This window comes from Limulus polyphemus, unplaced genomic scaffold (genome assembly GCF_000517525.1).
Source record: "Limulus polyphemus unplaced genomic scaffold, Limulus_polyphemus-2.1.2 Scaffold2677, whole genome shotgun sequence".
Lineage (NCBI taxonomy): Eukaryota > Metazoa > Arthropoda > Merostomata > Xiphosura > Limulidae > Limulus > Limulus polyphemus.
In genome coordinates, this window is record NW_013668287.1 from 100,029 (window position 1) to 120,377 (window position 20,349).

The 20,349-nt window shown below is 34.1% G+C and overlaps 1 protein-coding gene across 1 annotated transcript; it reads right to left on the reverse strand.

Moving 5' to 3' along the window:
• Nucleotides 1-19,944, reverse strand: LOC106467611 (zinc finger protein ZXDC-like). Its single transcript, XM_013927975.2, has 6 exons — nt 19,845-19,944; nt 16,534-16,606; nt 10,307-10,407; nt 3,790-3,886; nt 3,061-3,204; nt 1-911 (listed from the first exon to the last, which is right to left on the reverse strand). The coding sequence occupies exons 1-6, from the start codon at nt 19,942-19,944 to the stop codon at nt 131-133; spliced, it is 1,296 nt and encodes a 431-aa protein (XP_013783429.1). The 3' UTR covers nt 1-130.
• Between the last annotated feature and the right edge of the window lie 405 nt (nt 19,945-20,349).

Below are 20,349 nucleotides of genomic sequence, written 5' to 3' on the forward strand. Positions count from 1 at the left end.
ACAGCCTTCCAATGACCACAAACTGTGACACAATAACTACTACAATCACATGGTCCATTGAAGTTTCTGTGTAACTATGTGCCAACTTTGAAGAACAATTTACTTACATATACCAGGCTCAACTCTTCTGTTAGCCTGTTGCAGGATTAAGGCTTTGAATGGCAAACTGACTGTTTTTGGTAGGAGTTATTGGACTGAGCAAATGCTGTTGTAGGGTTGGGGAAATGGGAGGAAGTTTTGGAGTAGATAATGTCATAGAAGGGGTCTGAGGGGTTGGAGGTAGGTTGGTAGGCAAGTTGAGAGTCTGCTGTTTAGTCGAGTCTGGAGTATGAAGTTGGGATTCTTCGAATGATTGGGTGAGAGGTGTCGCATTTTGTCCAATCTCAATCTGGGAGGTTTCAGCCCAGGTTATTGTGGGTTTCACTATAATGGAACTGGTTGTATTGTGGTTAGCAAGAGTAGCTTCACTGTTTGAAGAGAAGCAAGTAGTATTGTCTGACTTTCTAAGAACTACCAAACTACTAGGGTCTGTCTTCATTTCACTGCCTACTTCTCCCCGTTTCAAACATTGTTGAAGTATCATTGACTTCTGAGATCCTGTAACTGAAGCCATCTCATGATCAGCAGAAGCCTGGAGAACTTGCTTGAGCTTCGTATTCTGATTCGTTATGCTGCTGTTGCTCTGATGTCCATGACTCGGTGTAAGTATTGTAGCAGTCTGGACAGACTGACCTTGGGTCAGCAAGGCCATGGTAGCAGGGCTGTTAACAATTGATGCTAGGGTCCTGTCCTTTGAAGAGGACAAAGATGGTGTAGTGGATGAACCGGTATGATGCATTAAGTAATGGTTTTTCAGGCCTTGGGGTGTCATATAGGTTTTACCACATTGACATTTATAAGTTTTCTTTGGTCTGAGACAGAAGTAAGAAATAAAAAAACATGACATAAATATGTTACGTCAACCTTACACAGAAATTAAATATACACTTTTTATAAAACTTTGGTCATTCTTTTACTTGGCTAAATATTTTCGCTTGTGCCTTAGAAACCTCAAAGCTGAAGTCACTAAATTTCCCAAATATCAAATTTATTAAATTACTTCAAAAATTAAACAATATAATTTATTCATTAAATCAAAAGAAATTTGAATTCCAAAACATCAGCAATGGGTAAGTTTACTAATGCAACCTCTACAGTTTCTCATATTTCTTACAGAAGAAATATACAACCATTCTTACAAAGAAACAAACTGGTATTGATATAATGCAATACACAAAATGATTTACAATATAAACAATATATTATTAAATCAGGTAAATATTCAGTGAGAACATGTTTAGTTTTAGGTTTATCAAAACATTCGTGATAATGTGAACAGCTTTGATCTTTATTAACATTTGTTTGACATAACTCCCTTTTCCTAACAATAAACATTCTAGCTGGCATGTAAAAATTTAACTTAAGTAACATAACTACAATCACAGATAATTACTGTATATATTTTCTTAAGACATATTTTCTTCTGTACAGTGAGGAATAAGCTAAAAACAATCTAATGAATACGAGTTGATAGCCAAAAAGAACCATTGTAAAGAACAAAAAGGTAAAGGTTTATAGAGTAGATCTACAGTTTTCTGAGAGGTAAAGCACAACATAAAATCAATAAGTCAAAAATTAAAATCTTGTTCTTTATTGAATTTGACTATTATTAAAAATAACTTAAAATTGCAAAGCCAGGATTATTTTTTAATCATTCAAAAAATACTTTGATTATTTCCAACCATAAAAAGTTGAGATAAGCATCAGCATTCAAAACTGCACATAGATAAACACATAAAATATGTTTGGGATAGTTTTCTATTTTTTTTGTAATTAATCGTGTAGTGTGAAACAATGTGTTAGTCAGTGTAGCATAGATTAAATTCAGTATTTGGAAACTTACTTAATACTTACTTAATAATTTTACTGTAAAGATAAAATCAAATCTGTGAGACTGGAAACAGTCTCATACACTCTACATGTTTTGACATCTTACTGCGTCATCACGAGGAGTTCAATATTTTGCAAGAGTTAAGACCTATATACAATTTCAAAATCGTATGATCAAATTTACATACAATTCAGCTTAAAAAATTTCACACCAATGTTATTAAGGTAATTATCAAAATTCATTACATTCTTTTTACCATGCCTCAATATCAAAAACATATCATCAACATACCTTAACCACATATCTGGTTTATTTTTCACTTTTCTTAACACTTCAGTTTCAAACTGGCTACAAATAAATTACATAATAATGGAGATAAAGGAGAACCCATAGTTAAACCTTCATTCTGTTTATAAACTTTACTCTTAGTGTAAAAATATGAATTTTTAACACATGCTTCAACAAGATTAATTGTACCTGTTATTTTTGAAGTTGAATTCTCATTTTCTTTTAATGTTTTCTCAAAATATGTAATGGCGTTTTCCACAGGTACTTTAGAGAACAATGAAACAACATAAAAAAACTAAAATATCATTCAGATCTAGTTTTACATGTTTAATTCTTTACATGTTTAATTGTGGATTTATTTTTATCCCTTTAAAATAAGGACTTTTTTATATGAATTTTGCGGCATTGTGTATGAAACTATTAGTGATTTTTGAAATTTTATGTAGGTCTTACCTCTTGCAAAATATTGCACTCCTGATGATAACACAGTAAGACATCAAAATATGTAGTGTATAAGACTGTGCCTGGTCTCGTAGTATTTGATTTTGAGACTGAGGACAGTCTTTTTTTTAATTTATTATGTACTAGTAAAAGTTAACTGCTTCTTTAATACATCACTATGAAAACTTGTACAAGTATAAAATTTTTGTATATGTATTTATTAAATATGCCCTAAGTGTATTTAATTACTTAGGGAATTACTATTTCTAGAAAATAAACAGTAGTACTACCTTTGAATAAATTTATGTATAAAATATGAGATATATAGCTAATGGATTTATCTTAATAGACTATACCTATGAGCATATTTTAAAGTAATTATTTCATTACTGCCCACTTACTTTCCCTCCTTTTTATGTCCATTCTTTGCATGGTATTTGATGCCATTGAGATTCTTGTAACGCTTCTTACATCCAGCAACAGGACAGGCAAAAGGTCTTCCCTCCCCGGTGTTGGATGAGCCAATCATTCTGTAAAGAATAACTCTCATGCATAATAAAACGAAACGTTTTGCTAATACCATTTTTTTTTTTTTATTACTATTCATCCTAGGTAAGTAAGCTGTAGGTTTTGTTATACACTATTCTGAAACACTAACTCAGATAGTAATGTCAGTAAAGGATGGATCTTTAGCTTCCTTCAAAACTAATACAAATGGGATAGTGCTTGCAGATTTTTGATAAATATATCAAAGTATACTTCTAGTCTTGAAATACTCCTGAATAAGATACTTAATGTGAAGAGATGGTCGAAATTCAATCAGGCAACTTTGTTTTGATTTTCAAAAATACACTCTCATTAAAGGACAATTTCTTGTTTCTTCATCTCCTAAACTGCTATATGGTGTTTCAGGGGAACAGATGAAATCCTGATAGTTATAAACGAAGCATTAGTGCTAACCTATGCTCTACATCAAACAAATGCTACTACTTACATGTATGAAGATCCTTTCTGATGAAATATGGGAACTTTTAGTGTTTATTTCAATGAATGTGAAAAGTATAATTTCTGGTTAAAATTATCAAATGCCTAGAGTTTTCTGCCTTTACAATAGCAAGGTCTATTACTACCTGAGGATGAATTCGGACATAAACTCGTCCTGCTTGGCCCATGAATCATTACTATCTTCTGATCCACTCATCATTTCTTCATCTTCAACTTCACTTCCTGAAGAAAAAGTATAATGCTCACTTTAGTTACAAAATCCTAGTGTTTAGGACTTTCATGTCATCTGTGCTAAATGTAAAACTAGCAAACAATAATTAAAATATTTCAACATCTGTTTGTTGATATGAAATAAAAACAAAACCCCACAACAACTTGAAAATTACCTAAGTATTGAGAACTGGAGTTATCCATAAAAGGAGACAGAAATCCTTTGAAAACACCACTGGCATAATAAGTTAGAAAAAATAATAATGAAATAAGATGGTAAATTTTATTTTAGATTTTAAGAAAAACATACCCTCCAAAAAAAAAGCTATAATTTAAAACAAATGTTCAGATTATAATCAAATGGAGTTATTACTAATCCAATGAGTTTTACTTTCAAGGTGCAATGAAAGTAATGCCTCATGTGATATTTATTATTAGTTGTCTGAAAATGATCAAAATCTGTCTTCTAAACAAAAATGTGACTTTTAAGTGTTGAATATATCTGATAGTTAAAGGATGTCAGCTACGGCAATTGATAAGTTTCACACATAGGGACCCAACTTTTGTTGTACCCTGTACTTATCACACGAAGAAGTTTTTTGAATTAAGTATTCATAGTTGAAACCATTTAGATCTTAAAATCTAACTTTAGGGATTATATTAACACATTTTACCACTTCTCACAAAACATTAATACCTAAATAATGTTCCACCATTTCAGTGTAAAACACCAAGAGAAAAAAAAACAATTCAGCCAGTATTTTTTTTTATCCAAAAACTTTTTCAATCGTGAAACACGCTTAAAAAATTATCGTCAGTATTCGGAGTTTATGTATAACCGAAAGTAAACAGCAAAATTGTACTAAAAGTAAGCATAGAACTACCAACACACTGAGTTTCAAAATGTTTACACCTTGCTATAATGAGTACACAAAAATAAATATTGTATGTTGCTTACAAAATTTTACATTTGTCTCACTCTCTAAGTTATGAAATGGCATGAAAGTGACTTTTTCAGGTTCAGATACTGAACATTTACCAAAAGAAATCTTGCTAGTTAAAAAAATTTCCCTATATGATCTTTTTTTCAATTAAAATAACTATAAATTAGTGCAGAGTTTAGTTATGACTTGCTCTTTAGTGTGTTTTTAATTTTACATTACTGATAAATGTCTTTTCATTGATAAATAACCCACAATTTAGCAATACATCTTACACACTGGCATTAACTACCTCTAAAAGTTCAAATAACATGCTTTCAATGATATATTGATAATAGCATGCAAGTTCAAACTGTGTGAAATATAACCAATACCAGATTCTACTGAACTTAATATTTTCCTAAACTGAAAATATATTTCCAATAGATACTTACTACATCTCAAAGTTAGATATTCTCGATTTAACTGCCTCTAATGTGCAAGTTTATGTTCAACACTAGCCTTGAAACTCCCATCTAATTCCAAGCATATACCACATGGTTCAGCTACACTTAAATAGGCAAATTAGCATGTGACAGTCCTCCACCAATAGGAGTGTAACAAACCTTCCTACTGAAGCTGACTCCCTCTATGCAGTTGAACCCACTTCAAGATTAGGCACGTAAAATAACACTGGAAGTGGGGAGGACAGCTGGGAAGTGCGAGCGGAGGTAAGTGTCTATCAGAAATATATTTATTGTGTAGGAAAATATTAACTTCTGATACAGTTACTTACCTTCGCTCACAGTTACAGCTAGAATCTCACATTCAGCAGGTGGAGAGACTTGTGTAAAATTATCTAGATGAGCACCCTTCAAAAGTGTCTGAAGAGCACTCATGGAGTATGCCCCCTCTTTGAAGAGAAAACACACTCATGGGAGACCACACCACATCTGAACCAGGTATACTATTTGCCCATGTGGAGCCAACAAGTGTTGTGTTGCAATCAAAGGGTGGAACAAGGTAACAATTCTTTAAGGAAAAAGAATGTGTGTAGAGTGGCTAGGGCATGTCAGACTGTAAGCAAGAGGTCATCTACAGTCCAGACTAGTGGCACCAGGAGGAACTCGACCAGCCCATAGTAGGAGGAGGATCATCAACCATTCACCTCAGGTCTAGGAACCCGAGGAGAAGAGGAGCCTCTTTTCCGAGAACCTAAACCATCATGTGTGCAAATCCAGCACAACCTGGAATGTACATCAGATGACATTGGGAAGTTGGAAATGCAACATGGAGGTTCAATTCCAATCCAAAAACAATCAGCATTAGGGATGTAATATCTAGTCCATGGAAGGAGGAAGTTCTCAGCCCACTTCACATGTGAGGATTTATGTTAGCTGGTCCAGCTCCACCTAAACTAGTCACTCAGAAACCGACATCCAGGTGCCAGTAGGTGGGATGGTTCCCAGCTGTAGGGGTGAACTGCAAAATAGATGGAAAAAATCCAGTCCAGACCGACAGCATCTGGAGAAAACATCAAACCCACGGCAGGAGGATAGTCACGTTTTCTACACAGGCAGAATGCCATTGCCCTACTCTTGAATGAGTAGAATTATGCAAACTCAGGAGGATTTCTGGTAAGTGGTAAGGACTACCATACTCCACTGGAAGAAAGGGGGAAGGAAATGTGTTGGAGAGTCCAGAGGAATGCATCACCGGAGAAAGTGCAATGGATGACCATGAAACCCTATTTTGAAAAGCAGACCTTTCCTGATTCCAGCAATCTAAGGAATGTCAGAGAGGGGCAGCAGCCTCTTTCTACTTTACTCATGTTAGTCCATAAGTATATGGTCTGGTACGAACATATTTATGATGCAATATACTGTGAGTAAGAACCTGCAAGCTGTCTTGTGGAACACCCCATCTCAACAGTGAATGTGATAGACCTTATAGATCTCATGGTGTGGATTTTGGATATCAGTATACCTGGAAAGGCACCACTCTCCACTGAGCAGGATTCATAACATGTAAAGTAGGCCCCTGAAAACGAAAAGAAACTAAAATAACTTACCCACTCAGAATTGTACTGACTTATGGAAAATGGCTAAGGGAAAGACAATATCTGGCTGAGCAGGAAACCACCAGATGGTGCAAGTAGCATGACACAAAAGTGTGGGGAGTGGCCCACAAGCTGGCCTGGAATATCCTTTAAAGGGAAACAGAAAAGAGCAGCCAAGTATATTGGGAGGTGATGGATCTTATAGGACGAAACACAGAACAATTGGTAAGATTCAGAATAAAGGGAGTGAGTGCCTTCAAACACGAAACACCATAAAGCATGGACTGGACACAGGAGATGATCTGGATCAGAGTGGGAGTAACTATGGGACATGGAAGGAAGGGAAATAGGGGTGAAGGCAAAATCTCCTTTGCAGGCAGCTGATATTTTGGGAATAAAGGGAAATATGGGTGAAGGCAAAATCCCCTTTGCAGGCAGCTGATATTTTGGGAAGGAAAGAATGATTGGGATATAAAAGAACATAGGTTTTGTGGTACAAAATGCACGGAATAATTATGACGAACAAGTCTGATAAGTGACGTCCACAAGCTAAAAGAAAAAGGAAACATGTCTTCAAGGAAAAGTGGTATAAGGAACATGAAGGGTTCAAAGAGAGGAAAGGGCATGGAGAGCAAAATTTAGATTCCAGTCCAACAATTGAGTGAAATGAGAAGGATGATGGAGATGAATAGACTCAAATAAAATGGAAATAACTGGAGAGGAAACACATGGCAAAAACGGAAAAAATGAAAGGCAGATGACAGGGTCACCCTAAAGCCTGCAATGGTTGATACAGACAGACCCATGTCAAACAAACATGTAAAAAGTCAGATATCTGAGGAAAGAGAGAATCCATGCCACATAGACTCATGACAGAAGATTCTCCACTCACATACATACACGGACATGGATGAGAAATGGACAGAGTGAGACAACAGGGATGCTACACATGTGGATAGTCCCTAACCACTCACAAGGGACCAGAAAAAAGCCATGCATGAAGCCAGTGTTAGAATGGAGAGACAAAGCACCCCTGAGTGAGGTTGTGCAAGGAGAGACCAGGAGAGAGGGAGAGGTAATGGAGGTATTTCCTTAAGAAGGAATGGAAACTTCGGTTGAGCCAGCCAGAAAGGAGCTACGAGAAGGACTCTACATAAAGTAAAATGGATGAGAGAAATTACTCAGGAAAAAAACAGGTGGGAGGGTATGTACAAAAGAAGAGGTCTTTCCAATCCTGGCTGAATGCATCCACAACCAAAGCCAAAGGATGTGGAACTGTGGACCAAAAGAGGAAGTTTCACATTCAGTTGAGTGGCAAATGCACACAGCTTGAGAGTATCCAACTGAAAACATAGTCATTGGAATATCTGGTGGTCGAGAGACCACTCAGTGAGTAGAATCTTGTCAAGACGGGACATACAAACTGTGACAAGATTGAGGGCACCTGGTAAGTGAGAAGCAAGCAAACAAGTTTGATGGGCTGTGAGCCTGGAAAAGGAGCTCTAGAGTGCCAAAACATAATGACCATAATCGAGTGCCCCCTTGTCAGGTCTTGTAAGAGACAACTCGACAGTTGTTAGAATAAATTACAAATATCATGCCCCACAGAGATGACAGAAATTGAAACATTGGCCAACAAACAGTAAGGAGTTCCAAAAGGTTGATGTGAAGAACTAACTCCTCCTAAGACTAATGGACCGAGATCTCCTGTGTTTTGCAGCACGCACCCAATCTTGACGAGGCATCTGTGAAGATATGGATATTCAGTATGGAGGAGGAATAAGTACTCCCACTGTCATGTTATCCTTGTCTACCCATCAGAGGAAGTCAGACTGAGGAAATGCAAGAAGGGATACCTGTAAATCCAGAGGGTCCCTGATCAGGTGCCATTGATCATATAGTACCCACTGCAAGGAATGCATGTGGGCATGACCTAGAGGGATAAGAGCCTCCAGTAATGCCCAAGTCCCCAAAAAAGACAGAACCTCTCTCTCTCACAGGGAGTGAAGGTGCTGCTAGCACTCTATGAATTAAAAACTCCATGGCTAACAGACCAAGAGGATAAGGCTGGGCTCAACTGAGATGCGAGTTGAAAAATATCTCCAGAAGAACAAGATATTGGGCGGGATAGATAATGGACTTCTTCATCTTGATAATCCAACCCACCCAAGCAGATTCTCTGATGATAATTTGGGTGCATGTGGAAGACTCTTTGAAGGATGGAGTCAGAAGAAGCCAATCATCCATATAACAATGGAAATTGAGCCCACAAAAATGTCAGGCAAATGACCAACCGACATAAAGTGTGGGGGTGCCAATGCCAGTCCAAAAGGAAGAGCTCAGAATTGATAAAAGTGATCCTGATGAGCAAAATGTGGGTAACAATGTGAAGTCCAGCACAAAACGAATGTGAAGACAAGTGGGAAGTAACTGGGACAGGGGATAGGGCAGGAGGTGTGAGAAAAAGGAGGGAGAGTCCTTTGAATAACCCAAGGATTTGCATAATGATGATATGCAAGTATATGAGCCTCTACATTACATGGGAGACACAGCATACTAACCCCCATGCATAAATGATCTGCAAAACATTTGGCAAGGACCCCAATATGAGGCAAAGGGGGAAAACCAAAAACTCAGAACTAGTTGCTGCAGTTAATCAGGAAAGGGAGGGATCAAATGACAGGTGACAAAGACAAAACACAACATATCTGTGATATCAAGTCTAAAAATGGTGACTGAAGTCTAGGTGTTTCAACAGGCTGAGAACCTGTTTGCACAGCAAAGGAAAGGGGGATGCTGTTCAAGTCTGCATTGTCTTGATCTAAGTTTTCGGGTAATGGCAGAATTGCTTGTAGATCAGAAGATCCCTCAGCCTATAGGAAAGAAGCCATTGCTTGACAAACTACAGCCAACATTTCCTCCACCAATAACGCCACACCTGCAGCCATTGTCCGTAGCCATTGTATTTGTAATAATAAATTATGAATTCATAAATATTGACTGAATACTGGTAACTGAGTGAGATATAGAATTCATAATCAAATAAAGAAATCAATTCGATAGTGGATTAAAACAATACTTTGAAATGTGAAAATCAGTAACTGAGTATTTTCAAAATGCACTAAAGAAAAAAAAAATGTTCGAAATCATACACAAAGTCTTAACACCATCGTGCCAAATCAAGAGGTGAAGTTTGGGTTCAACTGCATAGACGGAGTCAGCTGTGACAGGAGGGTTTATCACACTCCTATTGGTGGAGGACTGTTGCATGCTAATTTGCATGCTTAAATGCAGCTGAACCACGTGGTATACATATAGGATTGGGTGGCAAGCAAAAATTTGTGCACTAGGGGGCAGTCAAATCGAGAATAGCTGTAACTGTCAGAGGAGGTAAGTAGTCACATCAGAAAGTAGATCAATTTAATTAGTAAGAAAAAATGGCACTATTTTTACCTGTTGGTGGAGTACTATTCAAAGATGAACTTGGGGATTGCATTTGCATTTTCTTCTTTGGCTCATTGATTGTCTCTTTCTTTCCAGTTTCTGTAAAAACTCTGTCAAGAAACAATTTCCTAATAAATATATATAATGAAACATTTAAAATATTCAAAAGCATTAATGGGTACTGATAATAACAGCTAACACTTAACCTTGCACATAGGTACAATTAGGTAACTATTTATGGATTATAATTAACAAGAAATTGCCAGCACATATATAAGTAATTATCCTTAGTTCTGAAGCCTTTCTGACATGTAAAACTAAGCACAACCAAACAATCAATTAAAGGAAACTAATTATACAAATCAAAGAATGCTTTCATTATGCTTTGGTTGGCTAAAACAGCTGTTTATAAATTTGAGTCTACCCTTATTTAAAAGTTGATATAGACAGCACATATACAAGACAACTTTCATGCTTTTGTGTGTATTATGTGTAACATAATCTTAGAAAATCTTGATATTTATCTTGGTAGTAGATACTACTTTTTTAATTAAAATTATCTTATTAAGTAAACACAATTACATTGCTATATTTTACACTCTTTATCCTACATGATGAACACATTCTTACTGGTTTACACCATACTTTCAGTATTCTCAACCCCATCCTATATCTACATGTAACCTTAATGATTTGGTGCCTTTTCCTCATCCCACATAATCCAGATGTGTTAACTTGGCCAATCAGACCAAATCATATTAATCAGCTTCTAATTCACTTCAAAATCAAATGGCAAGCTGATCCTCAGTTGAATTTTACAAAAACATAAAAAACAAAGAGGGGTAGGTGTAGGCGTGGTGAGCAACTGAGAAATGAATACTTGTATAAAACACATTTTACTTAAACAAATATTTTAATTAAGATCATATTTTTTACAATATTGTACACTTACAATCTACATACTTGGTAAAATCTGAAACATCACAAGCTCAACTCATTACAAATGAGACCAACATTTGAAAACTACTATCTTATAGCAACTTCCTGGAGAAGGCCATCTTCAACATTTCTATAACAGAGCATGCCAGAAATCACATTAGTTCATAAAAATATAATTTCTGCTCCTAAAGATCATTCACTAATGGTTCCTAGAATAATGGCCCAACACCTAAATGAAGAGAATGAGAATAATATTCATAAAACATAACTTGTCAAACATATAAGATAGTGGGGGAGGGGGACCATACCACCAGTCATGCCTGGAAAAACTAACTCCTATGGTTTTAAAGAGTTCAACTGACCTGATACAACAGGGAAGTCAGTAAATCATGTTTCTTTATCACACAAATCTAATGAAAACTTCTTCATGTATATTTCAGACTCCAACAGCATATATTCCACAGCATTAGGATGATATTAACATTAGTTCAATAGCCATAATAGAATAGAAAGAAACCTTATTTTCAATCTCTTCTGGGCCAGACTATATTGAAACACCTTCACAAGCTATGAGATTATTTGAAGAATTAGCAGAAGAATGGTTGTCATAAAATTACATAATATGTAGACAACAAGGTTCTTTCAAGTTGTCCCTGAAAACTCATTTCAGAAAAGAAAGAAAAAAAAAAAACAGTCAAAAAATTAAACCAACCCTTTAATTTTTAGGAATTCATTGATTCTCCTCTTAGAGTTTTGTAAGGTGCTGACCTCTACTACTGCCAACAACAACTCATTACACAAGCCAATCACCCTGTTAGAAGAATAAAACTGGTTTAATGGAACCTAGCATGCCTTTTCCAAATGTTAAACTTATGTCCCTTAATCTTATCATCTTCAGAATATACAACAATGACATAACAGGCCTTTATCCTATCATTTCTCCAGATAATTCTGTTTATTTCAATAAGATTGTTTCTTACCATTCTTTTCTCAAAAGAAAATGGGTTAAGAGATTTTAACCTACTCCTATGAGATAACCCTTCCATCCCATCATCCTAATAGCCCTCCTACCACTCTTTCCAGTAAATCAGTATCCTTGTTCTAGACAAGACAAAAACTATACATGATAAGTGAAAAACCCCATTAAACAGAACAAACTGTCAGAAGTCTGATATTAGAGAATCTAGTTTCGACATATTCATGCGTGCTCTTCAGTCTCACGAATGTGTCAAAACTAGTTTCTCTAATATCAGACTTCTGACAGTTTGTTCTGTTTAATGGGGTTTTTCACTAACTGCAATAGATGATATCACAAGGTAGGCTTAACTAGGACATTTGTATACAGATAATCACTTCTTTTCACATGTAGTTAATATGTTCATAAATACCCCTCAAAATTCTAGTAGTTTCACAAATAGCAAAATAGTGCAGCTTTCATGACATAAGAAGATAATCCATTCCAAAGGACAACTACTCTGTTAGAAAAATAAAGCTGTCTTTGATGAAGATGACACCTACCTTGCCAAAATTTATATTTCTGTCCTGTAAGCTTACCATTCTCACAATTAAATAAAAGAAAAAATGCATCAACACTATTAATTCCCTTAAAAATCTTAAACACCTCAATCAGATCCTCTCTAACGTTTTTTTTTTCAAGAGAAAACAACTTCAGAGATCTTATTCTATCCTCGTATCACAAACTTTCCATCGCAGGTATACTAATGAACCCTTTCCAACAATACAATGTCCTTTATAAGATAAGGAGCACATGAGTGAACACAATACTCCAAATATAGCCTAACCAATACCCTATACAATGACATTATAATCTTTTAAGACTTTTATTCAATATTTCTGTAGATACAACCTAAAATCCTATTTGCTCTACCACTAGCGACAACACATTAGTTGGATGGCTTAAGAAACTGATCAACCAGAACACCAATGTCTTTTTCTTCCATAGCACTGTCAAAATTATACTCATAATTCAAACTGGGATATCCCATTTGTATTACCTTGCATTTATTACAAGTAAAAGCCACCTGACATTTATTTGATCAAATCACTAAATAATCTAAATCCTTCATGAAAAGTTTTTTGGTGTACAAAATTTGAAGATAGCTTTTATATGTGGAAACATCTGTTAGCTGAGTTCTTGCACAGATCATAAAATATAACGTTGATAAATGGAAACATCGGCACATGTAGATACGTAGATCTTGAAAGTCGAGTTGTTCAAAACTTGAAAATAGCATTGATAACTGGACACTAATAAATTTTGGTACGACTCGTTTTATGATGCATGTCTTTAGAAAGACAGTAGATAGTTTAAGAGTTCTGAGCTTACCTCGAAGCTTTACAAGTTGGTTTAGATCTTCAATCTGATTCTTGGTGTACAGCTATCGGAAATACTTCAAAAGTTTTTTGGTGTACAAAAAATGGCATGTTAAATGACATGTCCTAATTGATAAGTGGTTTATTGAATTACTGAGTCAACAACTAAATGCCTTCTACCCTTACAACAACTAACAGAAACCCAAATAGATTCAATCTCCTTGCTATTAATTTTGATATCCTCAACTTGAACAAGCCGTGACTCACATTTTACACATAAATCCACTACTCCCCCTCATTTTAGCACTCTATCCCTATTAAACATTCTATAACCTTATATTTCAAAGAAATTTCTGTCATCAAAACTGTCTACAGATTTCAGTTATTACCTTAAGTCAAAATCCTCTGTTATGGCCAGTGTTCTAAAGGCATGATCCATTTTTTATTATACTTCTAGCATTACAATAATAGGTTTAGCCTACCATTAAAACTATTTTTCTCCTTTTTTCCAACACTATACCCCTCTCTAGGTTTTGTTTTCTTCATTATTCTAGCCCTCACCACTGTCCAATCTTAGTTTAAAGCTGTCCTTACAGTTAAGTCAATAACCCTTGCAAACAAGCCAGCCTCTACTCTACTTAAATGTCAACCATCCATTCCAAAAAGCTCTATTTTCTCACTGAACTAATTACAAAAATCTGACCAACCAACCTGCTCATCCTTACATTTTATGCCTAGTATCCATCCCTAGTGATCTACTTATAATTTCATCCCCACAATTAAATCTTGGCAGTATCCCTGACAGAATTAAGTTACTATTCCTCATTTTTTTGAATGCCTTTATCGGTGCCTTGTACTTAACAATTAGCTCCTATGACCTATAATTTCATCCCCACAATTAAGTCTTGGCAGTATCCCTGACAGAATTAAGTTACTATTCCTCATTTTTTTGAATGCCTTTATCGGTGCCTTGTACTTAACAATTAACTCCTATGACCTATAATTTCATCCCCACAATTAAGTCTTGGCAGTATCCCTGAAAGAATTAAGTTATTATTCCCCATTTCTTTGAATGCCTTTATCGGTGCATTGTACTTAACGATTAGCTCCTATGACCTATCCCTTCCTACATCATTAGCCCCTATGTGCACTACAAAGACTGCATCACAGCTAGCAGCTTTTGCTATATCATTTGCTCTGTCATTTATATCCTTTGCCCCTGCCCTTGGATAGCATAATCTAATTTATTCCTCCCTATTTACCCCACAGTCTCCTATCCACATGCTGTACTAAAGAATCACCTATTACAATAATCTCCTGATGTTTTTCATTCCCATCCCTATCTATCCCTTTTTGTTATCATTCTTTCACCTAGTTCCTCTTCTGCAGAAGCTAAGACTGCAATCTGTTACCTAAATAGAATCTGCTCATTATAATTAAATCTATTAATATTAGCCCTATGTTTACTGTTTTAACTTTCTGGAAGTCATTTTAGCCACTGTATTCTTTGTATGTAGAAGTTTAAGTTATTCTTTAAATTCTGCTATCATTTCACACAGTTTACACTTCTCTTTATCCACTGCCTCTACCCTACTTAGAATAGCCTCCAATTTCTTTAACCAACCTACAAGTTATACATTAAAACTACTAACTTCCTTAAATGTGCATGCCAGTCCCAAGTTTCTAAATAAAACCCACTCCTTGCACCCATCATGTCTTATGTGTTAGCTTTCTTTAATATTTTACTAAATCATTATGTAAAGTTTCTTTTATCAGACTCTATAGATTTTTATTGACCTGATAAAACTAAGTAGACTATAATTGCTAGGTTCACTTCTATCACCTCCCTTAACTCTCACTACCACATTTATAGATAAATAGTTTTTCCAGTGCCAGGTATATTTTTAGAAACAAGTGGTGTTTTATAACTTCTTATACCTCACTTATCACTTGACATGTCAAGGTCACATTTTTTAGAAATAACTGCATAAGATATTTCACAGATGATCATGTTCACAAAATTGCAAAAAATAATACAGTAAAATGATTATTCATGCATTATTTTATACAGTTTGTACATTAATATGATACATTTATGATTTGTTCAACTGATTATAAATTATAGATTTTATTGCACACCTATTTCTCAGAACATTTACATAATATCGATAATAAAGCAAAGGTTATATAGTGTGTTTCATATATGTGACTATAGGAGTGAGAGTTAAAAATAGGAGTAATGGTAGTAACTCTCCAATACTCTCTGACTTGGACAGACAACCAAACTTTCATCAATGGAAAGTCTGCGAATGGTAAAACCAAAGTGGAGAAAAATGATATTGGGTAATAAGATTGCATTTGATTTAAATGTATAGATTATAAAATGAAAACAAAAACACAATGTACAGTGTGCCAGAGCTCCTAACACAAGTTAGAAATACTTATGTACAAGCCAATTAAAATATAACCTGCATGGAATGAAAAACACAATATGATTCCAGAGGTAAGATATTACCTAGAATACTAGTTTTACATAAAGGAATAGAGAACACAACAATCATGCATTTATGCACTTTATGGTGAAATGTACATACATAATACTAAGTAAAAACTATAAAACTGATTTTGAATAATAGACCACTGACTCAAAACCTCAAATGCATTTATCTTAGAAAACTGAGATTCTGAATTTAAGTTTTTATAGCAGTTACTAAGAAAAAAGTTGTTGAAAACTAACTAATGTATACATTAAAGTATTCAGTCATACATGCAGAATAACAATAATGAACAATAATTAAAACTACTTAGAAAAATAACAGAACATGGTGTTAGAAGAATATTTTTCCATGTTATTAAAATCATTTAGAGAAATTATGTATTTCATTTGAGACATGTTTTTTTTTCCTCAAATATTTAAAACATATTCACCAAATCATTATGTTTGAAAAATAATTACTGCTTACCTTAGAATGTAACTAATAGGAAGACTTGATGGGTGTTGAAGTTCTTGTTTCTCCACCAAAGATGGATCAAAATCTTCAAATGGAATTATATAATAATTACACGAAGGCTTTCACACAATGCAAACTTAAGTATTTAAATACGGTTTTTATTATTTTTAATTGAAACTCATGTTCTATGACAAAAATGATGTTTCAACCAAGACAATCTTCAACTGACTACCAGCTATGATGAAAAACATAAAATTGAAATACATTTCTTCCTACATTCAATATGAAGTTAAGTGAGAAGTGATTTGAGAAAACCTCTAGTTTTGTTAGCTGTACTTCAGGAAAGATTACTTTTCATATTGATCCGTTGCAGCTAACTCGTGCACCTTTTTATACCACTTTCTAGCAGGATAAACATATATATTATAACTTGGATAAATAATAATAAAGAATGAATTGACATCTCTAAATGGAAACTTTATCTAGTTTTAATTTGTGCAAGTAGATGCCCTTTGTCAGGCAGTAAAGACCATGTTTTGCACAAAATAAAACTAGATAAAGTTTTCATTTAGACATCTCAATTCATTCTTTTTTTATCACTCATCCAAGTTTTTCTTCTCACATCTTGCAGAATAACACTCATTCATTCAAGAATATATATTATAGTTTTATATTTAAAACAAATCTACATTAAGTAGTTGTAAATGTTTATTTAAAAGTTACATCCATCTATTTGCAAAATCTATCATTTTTTATATTTATATTTTGATCATTATTAATCTTATTTTCATTGCTATTAATTAGTTTTACAAACTGTTCAAAAGTATTTAACTAACACTGAATGTGATAAATTTAGTTAATTGTAAATTGTATTTATGGAGTTTTATTTTGAGATTTATCAAAATGTCACTAATAAATTACAAAAATGATCTGCCAATACACAAAATTAGAAAAAACTTTGAAGGTGACATTTCTTCGGTTCAATCACATGTTTCTACAATTTAAAAAGACATAAGATTAATGTTTATTAATTTAATTTAAAATTCTCTTGATAAAGTACCACACTCCAAATTTTGCTCTATGTACATTGCATTCTTAAAACATGGAAACAACCAGGGTAACAGAAAGTCACATAATATGTCAAGGTCACCTTTCAACCCATTATATAAAAATAAAATAAACCATATAACTATCCAAAAAAAATTTACAAACATTCCAGAAGTTTACTGTATAACTGAAAATACCAAAAGTACATTAAAAATTATCTCACTGTTAGAAAGCAGAGCATTAATATATCAGTAGTTTTTCTAATGAATTAACATTACTAGGATCCTTCAAGATGTATATTTCATATTAGATTATAGAATATACAAGACACTAAAAGACAACTTAGACTAAGAAGATGACTTTCTTCCATTTATCCCATCATCAAAACTAAATTCAAGGCAACTTTTCACATCCATATACCAATAAAATAAAAAAATTAAAAACACAAGAATGAGCAAAATTATTGAAGGTAATTTTCCATTCAAAATTGCTAAAGGAATTGTGTGAGTAGTGGGATAAAACAAGAGGAAATCTTTAATAGCTGCATCACTTGAAATTCTTTCAGGCAGGGTTAGAGTAAATTAATCTAAGAGACCACTTTTTACTTTCTATTAGCTATATTTTTGTGTACTAGCAATACCAAGCGTGGGGTGTTCAAGATGCACATATACCCAATTGAATTTTATTACTCATCAGGATCTCTACCAGCCTACCCCAAAATTGAAATTCTTTTAGGCAGAATTTGAATAAATTAATCTATGAGACCTTGAGCATGGTAAAATACATCAATCAAAAGGGTTTGACCTCCTGAGCCCAAAACTGTAATTATATCTCAAATTGGTCAAGAGAAGACGGAGCTACGAGCTAAAAGTTTGTACTTGAAAGACGTAACAATGTTTTTGGACAACATGGGACCTATTGGTCCACCTCGGCTGTCCCATTCTCTGAACTAAACTATAACCATTAATAAATATTTTTTTCTTTAAATCATCTTAAAGCTGACCCTTATCATTCATATACTTATCAAGTTTTCTCTTAAATTCACTTAAATTTACTGCCTCCACTCAGAGCCATTCTATGAGCCACTGTGCCACAAATAAAAAGTTGGAAATACAAACATTAATATTTATTACAGATAAGAGGGATCAGCTTTGGAAGCCTAGATACAGACAATATTTTTTTGTGGTTAAAAGTTATACACTTGTGGAATTATATGTTTGATGGGGCAGTTTGTGCTGTTAGTTTGAATTATCTTAAAACCAACTGATGTGAAGAATGAGTGTGTTTCTTGTCTGTCTAATGATTATGTAAGTGCATTGGCTGACTACCTGAGGACCTATATCTGACTTCATTTATCAAAAGGAAATCTTGCCTTAATCATTTGTTATATATTTTTTAAAGATGTTACTTGTTATCTGTATGATGGAAACAATGTAAATCTGGTGTAAAAATCATTTGATACAGTATCACACTAAAGATTAACTAAGAAAATCACATTGGAATGAGTTAATGATACTGACTTACTGGAAAGGTTCATGGGGGCCTATTAAGATGATTCAAGGAATGGAAGGGATATCTTAATATCTCTTATTTTCTCTTGAGAAAAAGAATGGTAAGATTTGATCTTACTGAAGTTTGCAAAATTATCCACAAGATCAATATGATAAATGTTTCTGATTTATTTCTGCTATATTCTGAAGATAGTAGAATGAGAAGACACAAGCTAAAGATTTGAAAAATACAAACCAGGTTCCAGTTAAGATAATAATTTTTCTAACAGTAACTGATTGACTTATGGAATATGATGTGTATAAAGAAGGACAATTACATTTTTTGACTTGTAGTTGTATGTAATGCCTATTATAAATACATCCTAAAATTCTATTAGCTTTACTACTGAAAAATAGCACTGCTTCAATGGCATAAGTGACTTATTCACTACTAATACTATTCCATCTTCCAAGACCCTTATCTTCAGTCACACCATTAAGTGGGTTCCCATCTACTTATAGTTATACTAATACTGATTACCATGACAACTCAAATGCATCAGCTTGCTCTTTTGTCTGATTAACCCAATAAGTCATTATGTAAATCAAACTTCAAAGCAATTATGTTTAAACTGTACTTGTAAGGGTATTAATTCTTATACTCCAATAGTAATATTATTAATACTAATACTAAAAATACCTCAACATCCACAATACAGAGAAATACTCATTCGACTTCACACTTCCAGAATGCATAACATCCAAATTTAATAATATCAAACTCACCAATATGTGTTTCTTCAATGTGCTGAATAAGTTCTTTTAATGTAGGAAATGTTAAACCACAAGCGTTAAACTTACAAACATTCATGAAAAACACCGCCATGGCCGAGTGGTGATAACAGCTGATAACTTTATGTGATCGAGATTATATAATTTTCACTGTGTAGGTGTCACTACACTCGAACCCCGAAATTCGCTATATTTTTTAGACATAAATGGTAATGATGTTGTTGTTCTAGCGCAAAGCTGCACAATGGGCTGTCTGCGCTGTGTCCATCGCGGGGACTCGAACCTCAGACTTTAGCTTTTTAAGTCCATAAACTTACCGCTGACTCACTGGGGCACTAAATAGCAATGCCTTTACAACTAAATTATGCTCTAAAAATCTTGAAATATTTTTAAATGTAAAATAAATAAGAAAACAATATTTTCTAAACATGTTCTCAAAGTACTGATCATGATTTATGGTCAAAGTGTTAAACGTTATGGGATTTCGGTTAATTCTTAA